Raw genomic sequence first — 24,733 nt, 5'->3', positions numbered from 1 at the left:
TCCAAACACAGCAACGGAGCGAAGAAGAGCACATACGCCTGGAGATGAGACGCCTTCAGACGGAAGAGAATATGGCAAGAGACCGGTCCGACACCCAGCGCGCCGCTGACGGTGCCCAAAGAGAAGCAGAGCGCGACATCGCTCTCATCCAGCGCGAAGCCGAGCGCGACAGACTACAGGGCGAGCGCGACAGACTACAAGCGCAGCTAATGGAGCAGCTGATCACCAAGGCAACACCCTCTCCCTCCGCCAGGGGTTCAAGGGCCTCGTCGAGACAACAGTTAAGGGCAGCATCCCCTAACCGACCAAGCGACCCTGAACTTGACCACCAGAGAGAGCCTATACCCCCCGCAGACCCCCTTCCCCGACCGGTCCAAGCGAGACCCAGCTACAAGGAAGGAGCAGCATACACTGCGGAGAGGCTAAATAAACGACTACAGGATCTAGAGGACCTGACAGAAGAAGAAGAGGGAGAGGAGGAGAACCAAGCCTGACGACAGCACAGTACTCCACCGGACCAGGAGGTCCAGTACAGCCCAGGCTATACCCCCGCGGCGCTGCGCTACAGACCCCCGACTCTATTCACGGGTGAGCATGACGCACGACCAGCCCCGAGGAACAGCACCTGGACCAGCGGGCCATGGTACCCTGCCGGTACCAGCCCACAGAGAGGCGCAAGAGGAGACTCGCCTAGGAGGCCTCTCTCCCAACGCTCACCAATGTGCCAGCCATCCACGGCGTCATACATTGGCACACCGACGTTTCCAGACTTCACCCATGAGAATCGAGCACAGTACACGGAGCTCCGGATGTGCTTAGAGACAATGATGGTGGATGTCGTTGACGAACGCCACAAGTATGCAATATTACTGAAGCACCTGAAAGTACCCCGAGCGCACAATATAGCGCTAGCCTATGCCACCTCTACGACCCCATACACCGCGGCTCTAGCAGCGCTGGACCAGAGATATGGACGTATATGGGATTACGTAATCCAAGAGATAAGGCATATTGACCGCCTACCCCCAGCAACAGACAATCGCTCACTAGACGACCTGTCTATAAAAGTGCAGTCCCTGGTAGGGATGCTGGGAGCGCAACGAGAAAAGGCTATGCACGAGCTATACGCCAACTCTAACGTCGAGAGGATTTTAGAGAAGCTGCCGCCCGCCAGACAAGAGCGCTTTAGGCGGCAAAGAGACCACCGTGATCCTAACGGTCCCGAACCATCCCTCCTCGATTTAGCCGACTTCCTGACGAGAGAAGTCAGCAGCCTACGCTTGGATACATTCGTGCGGAGCACACCAAGCTCCAGAGAGGGACCTAGGAGAGTAAACGATGGAAGAAGATCAGTGACTGTCATGCACCAATCAGAATCAGTACCGAGCAGTAAGAACCACAGTACCCCCTCGAGAAAAGAAAAGTGGAAGATGGTGTGCCCGTACTGCGAGAAGGAACACTGGCTGTCACAATGTGACCTGTTCAAGAAGATGAATGCAGAAGAAGTGAGTCAATGGATAAAGTCCAACAGGCGCTGTTACCGATGTGCGCGCAGTCACATGGCAGCCGAGTGCCGCCTAAAGAAGAGGTGCAGTCGGTGTGACGGAGCCCACCTAGATGTCCTACACGACAGTAACAGAAGAAAGCCTGCACCTGCACCATCGAGCAGCACAAAGGCAAGAGTCATGTACATTGACCCCGCCAGCAGCAGCGGCGCCCAGGTGCTCTTAAAGGTAGTCCGTGTAACATTGAGCCACCAAGATAAAGTCATGGACACTTACGCCGTCCTTGATGACGGGTCAGAGAAGACCCTTCTCCGCGCATCCGCTGCGGCCCAGCTGGGACTGCGGGGGAGCGAGAACCAGATGACGATTCGGACAATAAGAAGAGATTTAAAGACGATAAAAGGCGAGAATGTCTCCTTCACTATCGCAGCAAGCGGGCAGCCAGAGAGACGGTATAGGATTACAAATGCTTTCACCAGCCAAGAAATAGGACTATCACAGTACACCTACCCCATCGCCAAACTGATGGATAAATATGTGCACCTGCGTCAACTACCTATCCCGCTCATAGACGGCGCCACCCCGACCCTGCTGATAGGCTCCGACCATGCAGACCTCATAGTCCCGATAGACCGGGTCCATACAGGACCCAGAGGCTGTCCTGCAGCAGTCGAGACCCGCCTAGGATGGACATTACAAGGCCCCCTCGCTAAATCTCTCAACCGAACAGCAGCCACTAGCTGCCTCCACTCCAGAGTGACAGAAGAAGACACCACTCTCCTGCAGCATGTCGAGAGGCTATGGACACTAGAGACAATGCCCTTTAAGAACGAAAAGAAAGACATTCGTTCTAAAGAAGACATTTACGCCATAAACCTCCTCGAGCAAGGGACAAAGAGAGTCACAGTCGGCGGAGTGATGAGATACGCAACTCCACTCCTGAGGCGAGTTTACAAAGCGTTTCGACCCAAGAAGAAGCCGAGGCTCTCCTACTCAAGCTACGCGCCTCCCTGATCAAAGGCGGCTTTGATCTCAGGCAGTGGGCCAGCAGCGACCCGCAAGTATTGCGCAGCCTCTCCCCGCGGACAAGGCAACCAGTAGCGAGACCTGGATGGCGACCATCCCAGGAGAAGCCCAAGAAATGACACTAGGACTAGTCTGGCGCTTCAAAACAGACTCGCTCCACTATAGACACAAACCCCTGACCACGGAGCAGGGAAGGTCGACGGCGATACCGACCACCAGACGGAGTGTGTACAGAACACTCGCCAGACAATATGACCCGTTGGGATGTATTCTACCTTACACCACCAGGGCAAAGATGATTGTACGAGCACTATGGGACAAGGACCAGGGCTGGGACGACCCAATACCCGCACACCTTGCCTCCACATGGAGAGAGTGGGAGACGGAACTCCGCTCACTCCCAGGCGTCAACATACGCCGCAGCTACTTCCCACCCACAGTGAGGCCAGAGACATGCAAGATGGATCTACACGTCTTCAGCGACGCCTCCGAAGTAGCCTATGGATCTGTGGCCTACTTGCGTGCCCAAGAGAAGGGAGGAGAGATACACACCGCTTTCATCCTGGCTCGCTCAAGAATAGCCCCACGAAAGCAACAATCTATCCCGCGTCTAGAGCTCTGCGCAGCCCTAGCAGGAGCGCATCTAGCCACGTTAATCCAACGTGAACTCACCATCCCGGTGCAAAGAACAATCTTGTGGTCAGACTCTACGACAGTACTCACATGGATCAAGTCTGATTCATGCAGATACAAGGTCTTCGTGGGAGTCAGAGTCACAGAGATTCAAGAGTTAACAGAAGCAGCAAGCTGGCGGTAGGTGGACACCAAACACAACCCAGCTGACGTCATCACCCGGGGAATGTCCCTAGATGACCTCACCCGTCACAACATCTACAGTGACGGACCAGAGTTCCTCAAGCTCCCGGAAGAAGAGTGGCCTACGCCCACCCCACGGGAGGCGAGTAAAGAGGAGGCTGAAAACAAGAAACCTATGTTCTGTGGATTGAGCACGGTCGCCTCCACAGACCCCAACATAGATGATTGCCTCACCCTACAGAGTGCGCAGCTAAAGACATTCCTGTGGCACCACCCAGAGATTCAGCCCACCACTGACATTTCAGCAGCTGACTACGAAGAAGCAGAACTTCTTCTACTACAACGAGCCCAGAGAGACTCGTTCCCCGATGAGCTAGACTGTCTACAGGGAGGAAAGCCCGTCCCATCAGACAGCAGACTGCTCCACCTGGCACCCGAGAGTGACGCCCATAATCTCATCAGAGTGGGTGGTCGTCTGCGGAGAGCCCCCGACCTACCGGATGACGTTAAGTACCCGATAGTCTTGAACAGCCGACACAAGGTCACAGAGCTGATCATAAAGAAATACGACGAGGATGTGCACCACGCAGGAGCAGAGAGAATCTTCGCGGAGATCAGACGTCGATATTGGATACTTCAAGGGAGAGAAGCAGTGCGACGCTTCCAGCGAACCTGTCTAGACTGCCGAAAGTGGCGCGCGCAGCCCAGCATACCCCGGATGGCTGACCTACCTCCCTGTCGCCTCCGACTCGGCGACAAGCCCTTTCACTCCACAGGCATGGACTGTTTTGGCCCGTTGTATATAAAGAAAGGAAGAGGAACCGAGAAGCGGTGGGGTATTGTATTCAAATGCATGACCACCAGAGCGATACATATCGAACTCCTTCCAACCATGAGCACAGACTCATTCCTTATGGCCTTCCGAAGATTCACATCGCGGAAAGGAAAACCGTCTACATTGTTGTCTGATCACGGGACAAACTTCAAAGGCGGAGAAAGAGAGCTGAGAGAGAGCTTCCAAGCTATGGGCCCAGAACTTAAGACCCACCTCGCTCCATCCCAGATTGACTTCCAGTTTAATCCCCCGAACGCACCCCACTTCGGTGGAACCTGGGAACGAGAAGTACGTTCTATAAAGACAGCCCTGTACGCCGTGCTTGGGGCCCAGACTGTGGCGGAAGAAGTCCTAATGACAGTCCTCACGGAGATCGAGGGAGTATTGAACTCCAAGCCCCTCGGTTACGTCTCAAGTGATGTAGCAGATGTCGACCCAGTCACCCCCAACACCCTCTTGATGGGGCGGCTGGACCCCGCGCTACCCCAGACAATGTACAGGCCTGAAGAAGCGAACGGCCGAAGAATGTGGAGGTACAGTCAAGTACTGGCTGACAAGTTTTGGAATAGCTTCCTACTCCACTATCTACCGTCTCTACAGACCCGCCAGAAGTGGGTAAAAGAGAGAGACAATTTGACAGAAGGAACAGTCGTCATGATTATCGACCAGTCACTACCCAGAGCTATGTGGCCGGCTGGCCGCGTAAGCAAAGTGATCACCGGTGCCGATGGCAAGGTCCGAGCAGCTGAAGTGCTCGTCCAAGGGCGGACTTACACACGACCCGTGGCGAGGCTAATAGAACTGCCAAGACTCCCAGACACTATCGATGACGACCATGACCCCATGACTTTGTGAGTTGACTGACCCTTACAGCGGACCTTGAGTGGTAGACAGTGCGGTTAATCTGTCTCTGCTTAGCTAATTAGGTGGGACTAATTAGGGGGCGGCTGTTGTGAAGGATCAGATTAAACCGAATATATATATTTATTATGGATATATATTTAATAGTATTTGTATATCGTTTGATATCCCTTGTATATTCTTTGTACATATACACTGAATATCCCTTTAGTCTACTACAGCCCATAATAGTTCATTCTCTCATTGGACAAGAACCTGGCGCCAGCAGACAAGCCCCTTGAGTCAAGTTCAATAGTGCCGACGAACATGTCCCAACTAGCCCCGGTTCCGCGTAGGAATACGGCTACCGAAATACGAATGGTACTATTTGTTCACCGTGCATATAAATATGGCGCAAGTAAAGTAGAACTTTCCTTTTTAGTCCATTAGTCCTTTACCCTCCAACCTAGTAACAGACGTGAAGCCTCACCCACGACCCACGTGTGGTGCAGTATGGCCTATTTGGCCCCAGAATAGGCATTGAGACCTCGTGTAAATTCATAGCTGAATTGTCATAGTTTGGCACTGTACCGTCGAGTGGGACGTATTTCTATTAAGTTAATAATAGTCTATTATGTATGGTGCATCGTGCGGTATCGAGTTTTAAAGTGAGTAGCACCCCCATCGCCTCCTCGTGTTATCTAGAAGCTTAACCAGGCTGGGCAGACCACGTGTGGTGCTTGCATCCGAGGAGTTCTAGACGAGGACCGAGGGGGACCTGCACATTGGATTACCTACCCGGACGACTGCTGAGCCTATACGGCATGGAATATCTATTTGCTTTGGGTGCTTTGATTTGTGGAGCGGATAACAGCCAACGCCGGTGAGTGTTGGAATTACCCCCGAGAGGAGCCCAGGTGAGACGGCGCTCAACCCAGACCGAGGCCGCCTCGCTTCTCCTTCGTTGTGGACCTACAGCCTACAGCTACCGTCTACAAGAGGGCCCAAGTGTATTCATCTGTGGATCAAGATCCTGCGGGCACTGTGTTCTGTACCTGAATTCTCCCCAGGAATCGTTGGCCAGATGGGATGCAGCTGACGGCTCTCCAACCCCCCCCCCCCCCTACTGACTTACAACCAGCAGGACCCCTTTAGTATCCCGCTATAATCCTTAAGTACCATCGCTATAGTTCCCTAAAGAACCAGGTTGTATACTTGCTTCCTGCGTAACCAGAGATTGGACATTCAGTGTTGATTTGCCTACGAATACTCATTTGCCTTACAAGTGCATTCAAATCATAAATGTAATTAAGTGAATGTTGTATATACCTTTTGCTATATTAAACCTTCGACTGTTATATTTGTGTGGACCTGATTTCATATGTGGGAAAGTGTTCATCATACTTAGATATCGTGTACTGTATGGCCAGAAGTTAAAGTACATCAAGCGGTAGTGGTTTAATGATACCATACTTATCAATACAGTCAGGGAATTGTACCCCTCAGTTACACTTACAGAGTCCATTATTCGTTCATACACAGTCATACCGGTGGTGGTAAGCTACAGTTGCAGCCAGAGCTGCCCTGAGGCAGTTGCATTGCATTTGGAAATCAAGGTCCCAGAGTCTGGAGGAAGAGTGGAGGCACATCATCCACGTTGCTTGAAGTCCAGTGTGAAGTTTCCACAGTCAGTGATGATTTGGGGTGCTGTGTCATCTGATGGTGTTGGCCCACTGTGTTTTCTCAAGTCCAGAGTCAACGCAGCCATCTACCAGGAGGTTTTAGAGCACTTCATGCCAGTGGCGGCTCGTAATTTTTTCTCCAGGGGGGTTGATCGATACCAAAAATGTACATGTACCAAGGTAGCACAATGCCACACTGCACACAAACACGCACGTGCGCACGCATCGCGAAACCACACACTACTGTGTGCGTCAGAGAGCGTCGGTGAAACCAAAAGCATACGGATATTTAAGTAGGTACAGTTACAGTACAACTATCACCATTGCCATCAATCAATATGATCACAGAGTCCATGCAGCTAGGTTTCCAAACACTCACACCCCGATCTCAACTCTCTCTCGAAAATTAACAACACGCTGTGAGAGAGAGAGAGAGCGAGAGAGAGAGAGACCGAATTAATTCACTGTTTACGTGGTCGAGGAGGGCTTGATAAAGTGTATAATTATGTCCACTGTTGTCCCCAGACTGTTGATGTATATCCACTCTGTCCAGACTGCATCCAGATTAGCTTGTTAGCACAACACAACAGTACTGTGATGAATGAATGAATGAGTCTGTCTTTGCCCATTTCCGCGTCGAACAGCCTGCAAACTACCTGGCGTTCTATCGCCCTGCTCTAAGACAAACTCTAACCTTAACCAACTTTGAAAGAGTGCCTAAGCTTAACCGTCGAAAGAACTTGCCGTCAAGCTCTAAGACAAACTCTAACGTTACCTTGTCCTTAACCTACTTCGAACGAAGAGTGGCTTTCCCAGTGTAGAAACTGACGTCGGCCAATCAGAGAGCGTCTCCGAGAAATGCGGCTACGGAAATTATAGACGCTGCTTGCTTAGACCGCTTCAATCATAATACATCATATTTCAACGCACAGCGCATTACGCACTGATTGGCTGCGACGGATACAGCGATGAAACCAGTGCACGGCGTGCACGCGCACTCAAAGTGCTATTGCGTCTAGCCCGAGAGAAATGCGGCTAGGAGAAATGCGGCTACGGTAACGGAACGTATTCTCTATCAGACAGAGTAGTCACTTCCTGTTCAGGAAAACGATTATTTATATTTGATATATTAACGTTATATTGTGCATTGGAAACACAAACATACTTAAAATGAGTAAATATTATTCATTTTAAACATGTTTATATTATTTATAGGGCTATACAAAAAATAAAAAATAAATATTTCTTGTTCTTCTCTCTTTTAACCAGAGTTAACCAGGGGGGGCGGCGCCCCAGCGCCCCTAGTGGCGAGCCGCCACTGCTTCATGCTTCCTTCTGCTGACAAGCTTTATGGAGATGTTGATTTCATTTTCCAGCAAGACTTGGCACCTCACCTGCCCACACTGCCAAAAGTACCAATAACTGGTTTAATAACCGTGGTATTACTGTGCTTGATTGGCCAGCAAACTCGCCTGACCTGAACCCCATAGATAATCTGTCAAGAGGAAGATGAGACGCCAGACCCAACAATGCGGACGAGCTGAAGGCCACTATCAAAGCAACCTGGGCTTCCATAACACCTCAGCAGTGCCACAGGCTAATCGCCTCCATGCCACGCCGCATTGATGCAGTAATTTGTGCAAAAGGAGCCCCAACCAAGTACTGAGTGATCATACATGAACACACTTTTCAGAATGCAGACATTTCTATATTAAAAAATCTCTTTTTTGTATTAGTCTTGTGTAATATTCCAATTTTCTGAGATACTGAATTTTGGGTTTTCATTAGCTGTAAGCCATACTTTTCAAAATGTTAACAAATAAAGGCTTGACATATTTCACTTTGTGTGTAATGAATCTATAATATATGAGTTTCACTTTTTTTATTGAATTACTGAAATAAATGGACCTTTCCACGATATTCAAATTTATTGAGCTGCACCTGTATGTATTGTATTTGCCCTACAATAATTGTATGTATGTATGTATGTATGTACAGCCACGTTGGAACTTTAAATCGGTAGGGGGTGCTGGGGGGTCGCCAGATGATAAAAAAAAATTTAAATCCTTTTTTTTTTGCGGTCAGGCCACTGAACTTAGAAGCAGGCCAGGCCAGTGTTTCTAGTTGCACCAGCGCAATAGTTAGATAACCTAAGTGGGGAACAACCAGGAGATCACTGCAACTCACACAAGTTGGAGAACTATCTCGCTCTCTCTCTCTCTTGCTCTCACACACACACACACACAAAGGGAGCCGCATGTGATTGGTGGAGGCGGGATCCTTACGAAAAACTGCTAATCATTGACACATGCTAGCCTGTAATAATTCCCCCCAGAAAAATGTACTTTGCATTTGATATATTGCAAATATATGCCATCACACACACTGGCATTTAAAGGGTTAGAATTATAAAATGAATATGTGGTGTTATGATCAGGGCTGAAGTTGAATAAAATATTGTATTTATCAATTACAAAAAACAAAAAAAATCTGTGTTGTTGCTAATCATACATATGCTAGCCTGTTTTTTTAACAATAATTTGTGATGCCATCACAAACACTGGCATTTAAAGGGTACAAATAAAAAAAATTCCTGCACCAGAATGCAGGAAATTAAGTCTTTGTAACAACCCCCAGACCCCCTGCTTAAAAAGTGGCCTGACTGGGGCTATATTTCCTGGCCTGAATGATTTCCCCAGTCCGGCCCTGGTTAAAAGCCTCCAATGCTTATTAGTATGTGTGCGTTTGAACGTTTGCATGTTTCAACCAAACATTTCCGTTTAACATTTTTAATTTCTTTTACCTCCTATAATAGTGGGGGTCGCGGCTCTCTGACACCGTTTTTTTTGGGTCGCGGCCTGAAAAGTTTGGGAACCCCTGGTCTAGCCTGTACCCCCCAGACATGTTGCTGGCCCTGTCAAAACAGTATCCTATCAGCCTCTCCATGGGCAGGTCGAGGCGTAAAAGTATTTTATACACAAAAACAGTGTCTCGGCTGTTGTGTCTGGGCCGGGCATTGTAAAAACCCCAAAAGAAGTTCTGAGCTTCCAAGTTGTCATCGGCGAACTGTATATTACACGAGAATTGTTCTTTTCCATTGAGTGACATCAGTGGTTCCGTCAGCGCTCAAGCCAAAGAATGGGCGAGTGAGACATTCTGTGCTAGCAAAGTCTGACTACTAGCTAAAATCGACTGACTGCGCAAGCACTGTATCACAGTAGCTCAGTGGTTCGTGGCGCGTGGGAAGGGCGGGAGACGGGAGGTGAATACAATTAGTTGTTTCACCCGTCATTCAATCAGTCTTTTACAGTCTGTCATCACTCGAAAATCTACTCGGTTTTACACGTATGATTGTGTACATACAGTAGTGTAATGAATGAATGAAAACTTTATTTAACAGATTGGAGAATGGCTACAATACAGTACGGCTCAATACACACAATATTAAAATGGTGAAGTGCTTTGAGCAGGATACATTTATAATATACAGTGTTACAGTTATACAGTTACAGTATATACAAATACTGTCATAAAAAGAACATAAAAAAAAAAAAAAAATTATATATATATATATATATTTATTTGCAATAACTGAGGGGGGGGTGCTGCAGCACCCCCGCACCCCACCTTCCAACGTGCCTGTGTATGTATGTATGTATGTATGTATGTATGTATGTATGTATGTATGTATGTATGTATGTATGTATGTACCGTATGTATGTATGCATGTATGTGAGTGAGTGAGTGAGTGCATGTGTGTGTACCTGGCAGGAGGTGGAGGAGGTGGTCTGTTGTAGGGCAGTCTGCACTTTTGGCGGGACACCTTGAGGACCCTGAGGGCCTCTTTAGCCACTTTGTTGGCCTCTGCCTCCACCAGGACGTAGTCAGGGTTGGACGCCTCCATGATGGTGTCGTGCTGCATCACACTGTGGATACCTACACAAGACCAGGGAGGTCAGAGGTCAATCTTATCCAGTACACATATCATCACACTGTGGATACCTACACAAGACCAGGGAGGTCAGAGGTCAATCTTATCCAGTACAAATATGTCTTTATATCAAACAGAGTATCCGTGTTTTTGAGTTGATGCATGTAAATAATAATAAATAAAATGTAGATTGAGAGACTGAGTTTCTATGTCTTGGGGAGGGAGTTCCAGAGCCTATAAAATATATATAAATATAAAACCACGTGTGCTATATAACCCAGATAAGCCCTTATTCTTCTAACTATGAGAAACCTGAATAAGGTATCATACCAATAATATCCAGGTAGGTGTTTCCACAGAATAATTTTGTGTTCACACTGTTTATTCGTGTTTCAAACGTGACAGGAAATCAACTTCAGCCTCAGCCGTTTCCTTTTGTAATCAGTGTATTGTATTTTAACTTACACACACAGACACACACACTTACTCATACTTCTTACTCTCACATACTCCCACAAGGTCCTTACATTGATCTTGTTCTCCAAAATTATGTTTATTATTATAGGTAGAGGTTTCTTATCAGCCTCCTGGGCTTTTCTGCCTCTTCCTGCTGTACAACTTTTGTACTTTACAGTTGTCGTTATTGTGTTGTCGTAATTGTTTTTAATCTTGTTTTTATACCGTGCGAAAAAACTTAACTAAACTAGTGACATATCAAACATTCTGCCGAAGCGGTCAATAAGGGGATATTCCTGAGGCAGAGATATCCTGAATGGGATATGAGCCATTATCTGAATCCTGTGTGCATGTGCAGTAAATACACTTATTTCCATAATTAAATGACGTACCAGACTTTCTGAAGAGCTTTGCCAACACGTAATCGTCGCTCTTCTTCTCGTCGTCCTTGTCCGTATGCTCCTGGTTCTCCTCCTTCTTATAGGACCTCCTCTTCACCAGGTGAGAGATACGGTGGCCATCGATGCCCGCGTCTCTGGGGTGTTTATGTTTGTGCTTCTTTCGTTCGCGTTCATCCGTCTCGCAGTGCTTCCTCTTCTCCCTGTGTTTCTGAGGGCTGGTCAGGGCAGAGTGCCCGTCTTTGTGTCTGTGTCTGTGTCTGTGTGAGTCGGGCGAGTCGGTGTGTCTGTCCGTTTCTTTGGGGCCGGCTCCACCCGTGTCCTTCTCTCCTGGCCCCGTTGAGACGTTTGACCCCGGATCCACCCCGTTCCGATCGGCGCTTTGGTCGCCTGTCGACCCGCTTGGTTTCTCCTGAGAGCTGGTCCTGCAGAGAGAGGTGTTCCCGTCTCTTGATGGAGGAATGTGATCGGTTACGGAGTGTCTGTGTTCTGTAGAATCAGAATTTTGGTTGGCTGAGGCGTGTTTGTGTTTGGAGTGTTTTGACCTGTGTGACGACCTTGGCCTCTCGGGTCTCTTGGGAGCTTGGACATCAGAGCCCGTACCTAAACAAGACAGAAAAACAAAACAAAATTTACATTCTAGAACATTTTACTAGTGAAACTAGTAAACTAGTTACATTTAAAGGTGTTGGTCCCTAGACGCCACACAGCAAGGTTAGAGAGAATCAGGTTAACAGGCTGGGGGTCTTCTGGGTATTTCCGTGACTGTACGACTAACGGTTCAGGAGATGAGCTCATTTGAATATTGAAAGTTTGGCCTGATGGTGGTGCTAGAAGAAAGGTCATGGGGTCATTCAAATCAGTAGGGTTCTTCCTATAGGGGCCATTCATGTTCACAGCAAAATTGAAAAGATATGAATCAAAGCTATTCTAGTTACTGCATTCAAAACCAGGATCTGTGGTGGGGGGGGGGGGGGCGGCACATCCATAATATTGCTGACACTGTGGTTTTGGGAATAATAATTATTGTAGTTAGTAACTTAGTAGCCTTTCCATAGCCCAACAAAACACTTTCATTTCCCACATATATATCCCTGTGCAATACAATATTACTACATTATACAGAGAATCAGAAAACAGAGGAAGTAGGGCGGCTGGGTGGCGCAGTGGGCAAGGCGCTCGCCACCAACGCAGGAGATGCTGGGTTCGAGCCCAGCTCTCGGCGTTGCTACCAGCTTGGCTGGTCGTTCATACTAATACAATTGGCAGTATTAGGGGGTGGGAAGCTGGTGGGTGGGGATCGGACGTTGTGGACAGCGACTCCTACAGGTCGGTTGGTGCGCCTGCGCAGAAGAATCAGGAAGCGACAGGGGCGGCGTGTCCCTCCCACGCAGACCCTCGCCGCTGAGAGATCGCGCTGTGCAGGTGAAAAGATGCGACGGCTGCCTCCTCGAGTACCAGAGGGGACACGTGATGCAAGGCTTCGTCCACATTGCAGCCGGCTTGTGGGAGGCATGGCCAACAACGTTCGAGACAGGGGAGGGTAGAATTGGACAATACGAAATTGAGGAAGGGAGAAAAATAGAAAATGGGGAGAAAAAGTAGATAAAAAAAAAAAGAAAACAGAGGAAGTAGCTTACCTGCGAATATGGCACTAGTCTCGGTTCCCTGCTTTGCGTCTGGGTCGGTGAGGGTGAAAAGCTCATAGACGTCATTGGACTTGAAGAAGCGTCTCTGTTTCGGGTCCTTCAGAACACGGTTGGTCAAGAACTGTTTGAAGATTTGCCTGAAAAGGTAGAAGATGGAAGTGTTGAACGACGTTCCCTTTTGCCACCTGCCTGGTATGGTTGTGTAACAGTGTTGTATCGGAGCGGTCATTTGCCGTCATCATCCCTGAGCTGCTGTCATCATCCCTGAGCTGCTGTCATCATCCCTGACCTGCTGTCATCATCCCTGAGCTGCTGTCATCATCCCTGAGCTGCTGTCATCATCCCTGAGCTGCTGTCATCATCCCTGAGCTGCTGTCATCATCCCTGAGCTGCTGTCATCATCCCTGAGCTGCTGTCATCATCCCTGACCTGCTGTCATCATCCCTGAGCTGCTGCTGTCATCATCCCTGACCTACTGTCATCATCCCTGAGCTGCTGTCATCATCCCTGAGCTGCTGTCATCATCCCTGAGCTGCTGTCATCATCCCTGACCTGCTGTCATCATCCCTGAGCTGCTGTCATCATCCCTGACCTGCTGTCATCATCCCTGACCTGCTGTCATCATCCCTGACCTACTGTCATCATCCCTGACCTGCTGTCATCATCCCTGAGCTGCTGTCATCATCCCTGACCTACTGTCATCATCCCTGACCTACTGTCATCATCCCTGAGCTGCTGCTGTCATCATCCCTGAGCTGCTGTCATCATCCCTGAGCTGCTGCTGTCATCATCCCTGAGCTGCTGTCATCATCCCTGAGCTGCTGTCATCATCCCTGAGCTGCTGCTGTCATCATCCCTGAGCTGCTGTCATCATCCCTGACCTGCTGCTGTCATCATCCCTGACCTGCTGTCATCATCCCTGACCTGCTGTCATCATCCCTGAGCTGCTGCTGTCATCATCCCTGACCTACTGTCATCATCCCTGAGCTGCTGTCATCATCCCTGAGCTGCTGCTGTCATCATCCCTGACCTACTGTCATGCTGTCATCATCCCTGAGCTGCTGTCATCATCCCTGAGCTGCTGTCATCATCCCTGACCTGCTGCTGTCATCATCCCTGACCTGCTGCTGTCATCCCTGAGCTGCTGCTGTCATCATCCCTGACCTGCTGCTGTCATCATCCCTGACCTGCTGCTGTCATCCCTGAGCTGCTGTCATCATCCCTGACCTGCTGCTGTCATCCCTGGGCTGCTGTCATCATCCCTGACCTGCTGCTGTCATCATCGCTGACCTGTTGTCATCATCCCAGAGCTGGTGGTGTAATGGGACAGCGGTGGCCTAAAGGCTGAGAAGCTGGCTTGTGACGGGAAGGTCACTAGTTGGAGAGTTATCAAGTGGGCACCTCCTATCAGATGTTCAGTTAATCAAGCTATCCACTAATTGATACATTTGGTGCTGTAGTGCACAGTAAGAGAAAAGGGATCCCAGACATTTGTGTATCATATGGGACCACGCATGCACGCCACGCGCACGGGGGTTGATGTAGTACGCAAAAGGAGTGCACTAGAAGTGTGTAAGATAAGATAAAATAAGATACGTTTCCTTTATTGATCCCTTTGGGGACATTTTGGGCATCATAGCAGCATGGGGGAGGGGGGAGGGGAGGTACAGGTATGGGCAGGCTAATAGTAGAAAGACATAAATATAGGCAATACAATTGTATCTGAATATAAAAATAAGAGAAAAAATAAACGGTGTAAAAAATATAATTAACTGTGAATAAACAGTGTAAACAAAGGTGCAGATGAGGGTCTGTATGCCCTATTGGTTATATTATACATTACAATAAATATAGGCAATAAAGAATTTGAATCTGAATATATACTATGCGTAAGAGTAAAAGTAAACTCAAATTGATTGGTCTATATGACTTTCCTCAAAATCTAATAAGTGAACTGCCTGTTAATCAAAGGAGGTCGGACTCATTATACCAAATTATATCACCTGTTGTTTGATTAGTCTTCTTTTGTTTGTCTACCAAGATGATTCTGTAAGGGAACACTCCTCACTCACCAGTGCGTACACGGTGGTGCCCCTGCCTACCTCAAGGAACTCCTCACCTCCCAGTCCTCCTCACGCTCCGGCACAGCCTACCTCCTCAAAGCCCCCAGGACTAAGCGGCACACCATGGGCGATCGAGCCTTCTGCTCTGCCGCACCCAGACTGTGGAATGCTCTCCCCATCCACCTGAGAGCACCACAGTCCGTTGAGGCTTTTAAAAGGGGCCTAAAAACATTTCTTTTTAACAAGGCTTTTTCCTGAATTTTTCTTTTACTTTTACTTCTATTAATTTATTATTATTTTATTTAATTTGTATGTTCTTCCATTTCATTGGTTGTTTTATTCATTTTAATTGTTTTATTCATTTAACTTTTTATCTTTATCTCCTGTAGCACTTTGAGATTTTCACAAATATAAAGTGCGGTACAAATTGAATGTATTATTATTATTATTATTATGTAAACACTGCACCTCCTCTAAGGGTTTACACTTACACTACAGCTAACATCCCAGCCCTGATCACTACCCTGCCATTCTTGGGAAATTAAAACTGAATCGTACAACCTGCCTTTCTGGGAGCCCTTTCCATCCCCAAACCGAACGAAACAAACAGTTAAGAAATCCTAGATTGGCCATGAGCAGATCTGTTTGTGAAATGTAATAACATTGAATCGTTTCATTAACGACTACTGGACCGAGGCACAAACCAAGTAATATGTCAGCGGTGAGCGATGAGTCGTGTCATTACAGGAGAAAGTCAGTATCCTGCACGCCCACCGATGCCTTGTGCCTCATAATGACCCTGCAGTGACCAGAGGGGTGGGGTCAAGGTCGTGGAGACATGTCTGTGCCACAGCTGATCACGGTGGTTTCTGTTGCATTGCACTTTTCTTGAAATGTTGTGAAGATATTTTGGTGACATTCCTTTATTAACACTTTGAGTGCCAGCCACGGCATAATTCGTTATTTCATGCCAACCGTTGAGTGCCAGCCGACGAGATTTTTATTAGCGATTTCCATTCACATTTCATCAATCTAGCCTCACGTTACCAGTGGGGATCTGTCTGAACTCGAATAGGGAAAATACCGCCCCCTATCGTCTCCCGGATGGTAATGCACACATTGGAATGGACTCAATGAAAATGGATGAGAAAAGAAAAATCCGAAATCCACATTTTACTTCTCAGGCAAGTAACCCGAGCCGATCGGACTCATTGTGGGCCCTGGATTATATATTTCCAGTACCCAGCGTTGGATCAATAAACACGATCAATATTTGGAATGGCGATCAGGAATTGGAATAATCTTTTTGGAGAACATCTGATCTGAGGTAAGGAATCTATTTTACCAGTATTGGGATAATCAGAGCTATTTTCACCTATATATCAGCGTGTGCCATATGTGTGTATGTGTGTGTGTGTGTGTGTGTGTGCGATCAGGAAATAAGAGAATCGATTTTTCAGCCCGCCAAGGGTTGTGCCCATCATTGTACCCAATCTGCCACCGTTGAAAGCCTATGGAGATGTTTACCTTCTTTGCAGGGCTATAACTTTAACATTTTTATTGCTATATTGACATTACTATGACCCATTCAACATCGATTATTTATCGTTCAGGATGTGGGGACGTTATATTTTTTCATTCATACATTGTTGTGTTAATACCGTCTAGAATATAAGTATGTTTTTAAGGTTTTCTGCTGTAATTCCAAAAACGCTAGTTATTGGCCCTGACGCATATGATAGATTATCGATTGGCGTTTCTTTCCTATACACGCTATATTAAAAAATTCAAATGTATATGATCGGTATACATTATGCTTCATCATGCGTGAAGGAAAGGGGGGGGGGGGCTCGTTTATAATTCCTTGGTCGTCAGTAACGGCTTTATTTATTATGGGTTGATATGTTGAGCAGATGGTTTGCAGTGAAATGAATAAACAATCGGGCTGAAAATAACGTTATATTCCTCTTACCGTTCGCCGATGAGACTGGAGGAAAAATATCGCAATTATTTGACGTTGATCTCCTACATCCATTTCCGGTTTGTATGGCGCAATAACCGCGGATATCATATCGATTATTGCGTTTCGAAAGCGATCCCAATGCACTAGAGTGTTTGTCTGGATCCACGTAACAAGATATGACTGCCGGAGGGATTTCCTCAACTCACCGATCGCCACTTCCGGTTTTGGCGAGGGTGTAACTCGCCCGACCATCCACCAGGCGGCGGTATTGAGGCGTTGAAATCTCATACAGGGTGCCGCTGCAGTCCGGAGGGAGGCTGGATGAATTATGAATGCCATGGCAAAAAAAATTAATATTGATCCCAAAAACTATTTACGCCGTTGTTGGTGTTCAACGCATGGCGGGCAATAACGACTTACGCCGTTTTTGGCGACCAATGTGTTAATAGCGAATGTGAGATAATCCAACGAGCAAGCTAGCTGGCTGCTGTCATTGCTAACCGCTAACACTAGCGGCAGTGATGGGCAGTAGCTTGCTACAAGTAGCGAAGCTACATAGCTTAACTACAATTCTCAGTAGCGTGCTGGTAGCTCGCTACTTTTTAACCAGGGTAGCGGTCTCTGTAGCGGAGCTATTTATAGAACGAAGTAGTAACGTAGCGACGAGAAACGTTACACGCTACTTTCGAGAGAAACAGTCTAGACTAGAATATCTGCGAGGAGAAAAAAAACTCCCCGTAAAAAACCCACTATGATTGGTTGGTTTGTTTAGATATGAGTGACGACTCACGATTGGGTATGGTAGGCCAAAACGTTATGGGTAGGCCAATCAGAGGCAGGATAGGGCGGGACTCCAGCCGCAAAGCAGGAAGTGAAAATCAAAACACAGACGTATTGAATGAATGCAATTTAACGGATTACATGAACAAGAACCAGTCTGCACGAAATGGCAGAGGGGTTCGATGGCATTGATGAAGATGATGATGTCAATAACAACAATGACTCTCCATGGCCCTATCTGGGACACATTTATGAGTTTGACTGAAAAAACGGCTAAAACATATGCTGCTCTCTCAACACGTCCAGCACTAACTTGAAGACACGTCATTCGGGTGAGCTGATGAAAATCAATTGTTCCCAAACAACAGCACACAAGTCAGTACACTTTGTCAACAGCTTTAACTAAGATAGCTGCTATCATGATGTTTCACTGTAGGCAGAAAATGAACAATATTATTGGGGTGGAGAAAAGAAAAAAAGAGGGAAAAGCAGTGGTTCTCAACCTGTGGGACAGGACCCCCAGGGGCGGTCCCCACATGATTTTGGGGCCATGGAATGTTTTGTGAGTTACATATTTAAATACATTTGGTCATTTAGCTGACACTTTCATTCAAAGCAACTTACAAATTGTGTACAACAAGTCAGTAGTGGTACATATCTAGCGGCCAAGGATAAGTAGTATTGTTTGTCAGTGTCAAGCTTGAGTGTTATACTCTGAGTACATACTGTAGTAGTATAGACATATTAGCATAGTTGGTAGTAGTATATACATGGTAGCATAATACTAGTTTTTATTATTATATTTATTAAAAAAACATTGAACCTGTGAGTGCTGGTCCGGCTATCCTGCTTTGTTATACTGAACTTTATGGGATTACAGCACCCAGTGTGAGTACTTGTGAGCGCGGTCTAACTTGACTAGCATAATACTAGTAAAATGAAGTAAAACAATTCAGATATTGAAGAAGTGTGTAATACAAGTTCATGTTAAAAGGATGACACAAAAAGCCAGACCGAGGGCTTGTTTCAGTTTTATAATAAATAATCAAACTGAGAATTTTTTTTCCTGCCTATTTGTTTGGTGGAAACTTGGTCACGCAGTAAAAAAAAAAAAAAAAGTAGTGCCGATGTAGCTAGCTATTTTTGACATGTTCTTGTAGTGTAGCTTGCTACATTTCTCTGGGGATAGCTTCCATTGTAGTTGAGCTATATTTAATCGAGAGTAACTTGTAGTGTAGCTTGCTACATTTTCCAAGTAGCTTGCCCATCACTGACTAGCGGACAAAGCTAGCATATTTCCAGAAACAAAAAAAGCATTCATTCTGAGAGTTACATCACTGATGCTTGCAATGTGTGAGCTTAGTGAAACAACATGGCAAACGTGCAAAACTTCGCTACAATGTAACATTTCCGGTCTCTCTTTCTTCATCTTTCTTTTTTCTTTTCTGTCCTGCCAGCTGTTAACAGACTGTTATGCTACCTGGCTAGCTAGCGAGCTGTACCCAGCATGCCGTTCAGCGGTGTAACAGTTAATAGGGTCCCCTCTCAATACACTACACAGTCACAGTGTAGTTGCCGGTAAAAAAGAAGGGATCTCTTGTGTAAAAAGTCCCCACCCACTTAGAACGCAGGACCTGTTCCGTTGTCATCCCATTGGCATACCTTTGGCTGTGTCATCCCCTTGTTATATTCGGTATCTTTGGTTTGACAGTTTGTCTGACATAGCAACAGTAACTAAGGACTTGCACCCATCTGACCTGTGGTAGATCTTCTCCTCAATGGTTCCGGCGGTCAGCAGCCTGTAGACCGTTACCTGCTGCGTCTGGCCAATCCTCCATGCTCGCTCTCGCGCCTGCAGAAACACACCAGCCCCAGACGGCAGAGGTGAGACGCCAGGGCCAAATGCCATTTGAAAGCACACACGAGTACATGTTTTATTTTAACTGATTTTGTTTGGTTCTAGTTGTGTTTGTGTTAGGGGTGGGGGAAAATATTGATACGTAGTAGTATCGCAATACTTTGCGTGGCGATACTGTATCGATACAGGGACGCCAAGTATCGGTATTTAATTATTTATTAAAAAAAAATATATATATTCAGGTTCATTTCAATACCTGTAATAGTATAGTAGTCCACACACACACACGTGCATTCAGTTAAGTTGGAATATGACTACCGGTAATACAAACAGTTCAGTTTGTCAGGTACATGCAACACAGATTAGTGTTTACATCCGTCTGCTTGAGAAAATACCATGTTCTGCAATAAAAATGATTGAAGTGAGATGAACAGACTGAACTTTATTTTATTAGAAAAAACATGTTGACAGTTTTACTTTGCAGTTGAAAAAAGGTAATAAATCACAATATATCACAATATTAATATCGCAATACTGAGCATATCACAATATATTTAGTATCGTGATAGTATCCTATCGTGAGGCCTCTGGTGATTCCCACCCCTAGTTTGTGTGTATGTTTTAATTATTTTAAGACATATGTTAAGAGTTCTACGTGTCCAATGCAATCCAATAATGAATCTATTCTATCTATCTACTGTGTATACCTGTTAAAGATGCTGTAAGTGGTATTTATTTGGTCAAAATAAGTGTTAAATAGCTCTACATTCCGACAGCCATCACTGATATAGTGTTTTGGTCAGTAACATGGGTCTCCCAGTCCCTCCTCTCTGCAGTAAACAGCAAATATATTTTCTGGTATCCTGTTCCCACTTTATCCAATCAGGAGTGAGAACCCTAGATTTTCTAGAAATCTTACCAAGCCAAATGTGCGTACTGCACTGGCAGATTATTTTACTTGTTTCAAGCACATATTATTATAATAATAATAATAATAATAATAATAATAATAATAATAATAATAATAATAATAATAATAATAATAATAATAATAATAATAATAATAGATTGGATTTGTAATGCACTTTTTGTTCGCTGGGATCCCAAAGTGCTACACTACATGGTTAAAACAGTTAAACAATTGAAATAAAATAGTTATTAGTAAAACAAATAAAATAAAATACAGAATAAAAATAAGATAAAAATAGAACATAGTTAATTAAAAACATAGTATAAACAGGCAATTTAAAAACAAAAGCGCAATAAAATTAAAATAAAAAGCTAACAGTCAAAGGCCTTTTTGAACAGGCCTGCTTTAAAAGAGTCCAGGCTCTGTGGTGCCCTCAGCTGGATGGGGAGGCTGTTCCACAGGCGTGGTGCAGCCGTGCAGAAGGCTCGGTCACCCATGGTGCAGAGCCGGGTATTGGGGATCTGAAGGAGCAGGCTACCTGCGGATCTGAGGGTGCGGGTGAAGGATTGTGGAGTGATGAGTTCCTGAAGGTAGAGGGGTGCGTGTCCGTTTATGCAGTTATGGGTGATCGTCAGGATTTTGTAGTTGATCCGGGATGAGACGGGGAGCCAGTGTAGTGAGTGGAGGATGGGGGTTATGTGATCGTGTTTACGGACTCTCATCAGGATCCTGGCAGCGCTGTTCTGGATGTATTGCAGCTTTTGGATGCTCTTGCCAGGAATCCCGATGAAGAGTCCGTTACAGTAGTCCAGTCTTGAGGAGATAAAGGCATGGACAAGCTTTTCTGCATCTGACAGGGTTAGAATGGGACGGAGTTTTGATATGTTTTTTAGGTGATAGAATGAGGTCTTGCAGAGGTGTTTTATGTGGGTGTTGAAGGTCAGGTGGGGGTCAAATCGAACCCCCAGATTTGTGACTGAGGGGGAGAGGGGGATTACCTGGCCGTCAAAGGTGAGATGTGATATGGATGAAGACTGAACCTGATGAGGGGTGCCAATTAGGAGTGCCTCGGTTTTTTTGCTGTTTAGTTGGAGGAAGTTGCTGTTCATCCATGCCTTTATCTCCCCAAGACAGGTGGTGAGGCATGACAGAGCTGCAGAGGGGTTAGCTTACAAACTAGTTTTTATTTCTTATCTCCTTCAGTGTGGAGTTCTCTCTCCTGATTGGATGAAGAGGGAATGGGATACCAGAAAATGTATTTCGTGTTTACTGCAGTAACCCATGTTACTGACCAGACACTCTATATCAGTGATGGCTGTCAGAATGTAGAACTACTACTATTTATTTTAAATGAAAAAAAAATAATCCCACTTACAGCACCTTTATGTTTATGCTGTAATAAATGGTAAATGGCTGCATTCATATAGCAGCTTTTATCCAAAGCTCTTTACAATTTGTTCCTCACATTTTACCCTTTCACTCACACAGGTAGCCAGGCTGGATGGCAGAGATAATGTTATCTGTATTTGTAAGTTAAACCACGCTGAACATATGGAGTGTTTCTTATGTACAGGTGCAGCTCAATAAATTAGAATATCGTGGAAAGGTTATTTTATTTCAGTAATTCAATTCAAAAAAGCGAAACTCTCGTAGATTATAGATTCATTACACACAAAGTGAAATATTTCAAGCCTTTATTTGTTTTAATTTGGATGATTATGTCTTACAGCTCATGAAAGCCCAAAAGTCTGTATGACCAATACATTTTTTTAAATGGATGTATTTTTCTTTTGTATATAGAAATGTCGGCCTTCTGAAAAGTATGTTCATGTATGTTCACTCAGTACTTGGTTAGGGCTCCTTTTGCACAAATGACTGCATCAATACAGTGAAATATACTGACTTTTCCACGATATTCTAATTTATTGAGCTGCACCTGTATGTGTAAATTAACTGGTGGATCCAAATAAAGCATTCAATGTGTATATATGCACACATCCACACATGTCTGTGTGTGTCTCTATGTTTGTGTGAAGATGTGTGTGTGTGTGTGTGTGTGTGTGTGTGTGTGTGTGTGTGTGTGTGTGTGTGTGTGTGTGTGTGTGTGTGTGTGTGTGTGTGTGTGTGTGTGTGTGTGTGTGTGTGTGTGTGTGTGTGTGTGTGTGTGTGTGTGTGTGTGTGTGTGTGTGTGTGTGTGTGTGTGTGTGTGTGTGTTAATGCGTCTGACCTGTGTGTCAGTGCTGGGGTTCCAGTCCGGGTCGTAAATGATGACCCTGTTGGCTCCAGTGAGGTTGACTCCCAGACCTCCAACTCTTGTCGTCAATAGAAAGACGAATATAGACTTGTCCTGGAGGGTGGGGGTGGAGGGGCAGGGTCACACAGACACATTACATAAAAGGATCATTAACTCATTGGACGCCAGACCCGATGATAGTCGGGTTAACTCGCCATCGCTTGAGCGCCAGACCCGAGTATAGTCGGGTTTTATTTATTTTATTAGCGATATCCATTCATTTTCATCCATCCAACCTAATGTTATCGTTGGGAATGGGTCTGAGCTTGCAAAAGGGCAAATACCGCCGCCTATCGTCTCCCGGATGGTATTGCACATCATTGGAATCCCTCTGGCTGGGGCTGTGCATCAAAAGAAAAAGTCCGGTCCAGGTTCTCCTTCTCAGGCATGCAGTATCGCTATAACACATTGACTGGGGACACTCTGAGCAGCGTGGATTATGTGTTTTGGATATATAACGTTGGATCAATAAACGCGATCAATATTTGGAATGGCGATCAGGAATTTGATTCATCTTTTTGCAGGACATCAGATGTGAGGTAAGGACTCTATGTTACCAATCTTGGGTTAATCAGATGTTTCTTTCACAGCGATCACAACGTGTCTCTGTGTGTGTGTGTGTGTGTGCATGCCGTTGGCGCCGACCAAGGCAAGGATAAGCGATTTTTCAGCCGGCTTCTGTATCGTGCATGAGGACACATAATATCGATAATCTAGCGTTTATTTGAAAACGATTCATAAATCAAGCGACAAATGGCACGATTTCTAACGAAATACATTGAAGCTCGATTTGCTGGAGTTTATTGAGATGACCCAGAACGCTCTAGAAATATATTGATATTCATCACGGTATAAAACGGAAATGTACTGATGAAAAAACAATCCGTTTTGTACATGTTGACTGCAAGCAACTCATTGATAAGCGACGGGTGTATTAGACCCATAGCCATAATTTAAGATATATTTTAAGCACTCGCAAATCTCCCCGTCCTCCCATTGATTAAAGCGGTGGCGCTCTACCGCCCTCTGGCGCACTTAAGCGGTGGCATCGAATGAGTTAATAATAAAAATTCTTAAGAATTAAAAGAATAATAATTTAGGTTATTTTCAAACTAGACCTAACATGAGGACGATTTGCCCACCGGCACTTTGGCGACATCTAGCGGCTCGGGTGTGCATATTTTTTAATACAATATATATATATCGAATTAAAGCCCTATTTGTTGCCTGTCGATAGCCATTTCAGGTGACAAAATCCGATTGACGGAGGTAGAGGCTCGGGAGTGGTATTTGAAAAAATAAAGTCTGCCGTCTACTTCGGCGCATGCCTTACATATCAGCATGTAACTCGAGAACCGCCGAAATGCGCGCAACAGGAAGGGGAAGGGGGAATTGGCATAATGACAAAATTGGGATGGGAGAAAAATACAGAAAAATAGGAGGAGAAAAAGTAGATACAAAAAAAATATGCACACCCCAGCCGCTAGAGGTCGGCAACGTGGCGGGTCACGCCGGTCGGCAAATCGTATACGGGCTGTTGCGTGGTAAGAGGTTAAATTGAGAATGAATTTATTAATTTAAGACTTTTTAATACCCCGCAGATACCCTGGTTTTGTTGTGTGGTTGGCCCCGTTTGGACTGAATTGCAGCTGGGAGAGGTGCATCCTAACCCGAGGACCCAGAATAAAACACATCTTGCTCATAGTCCAGCGATGACAAGATTTGGGT

The 24,733-nt window shown here is 45.8% G+C and overlaps 1 protein-coding gene across 2 annotated transcripts in view; it reads right to left on the bottom strand.

Annotated features, from left to right (window-relative positions):
- ercc6 (excision repair cross-complementation group 6) overlaps nt 1–24,733 on the bottom strand; it is a 101,841-nt gene that overhangs the window by 9,656 nt on the left and 67,452 nt on the right. For both annotated transcript variants that reach the window (XM_084321288.1, XM_084321287.1), the window contains exons 16-20: nt 22,940–23,059; nt 19,702–19,796; nt 13,130–13,275; nt 11,484–12,092; nt 10,469–10,640 (exon numbers count right to left, since the gene is read on the bottom strand). In XM_084321288.1, the coding sequence (XP_084177414.1) occupies nt 10,469–10,640; nt 11,484–12,092; nt 13,130–13,275; nt 19,702–19,796; nt 22,940–23,059 (1,142 nt within the window). The remainder of the gene's footprint in view (nt 1–10,468; nt 10,641–11,483; nt 12,093–13,129; nt 13,276–19,701; nt 19,797–22,939; nt 23,060–24,733) is intronic.

The sequence above is a fragment of the Notolepis coatsorum genome, assembly GCF_963971535.1.
Source record: "Notolepis coatsorum genome assembly, chromosome: 9".
NCBI classification, from domain to species: domain Eukaryota; kingdom Metazoa; phylum Chordata; class Actinopteri; order Aulopiformes; family Paralepididae; genus Notolepis; species Notolepis coatsorum.
The sequence above is the reverse complement of the archived record's forward strand: the minus strand, read 5'-3'. Positions and strand labels throughout refer to the sequence as shown.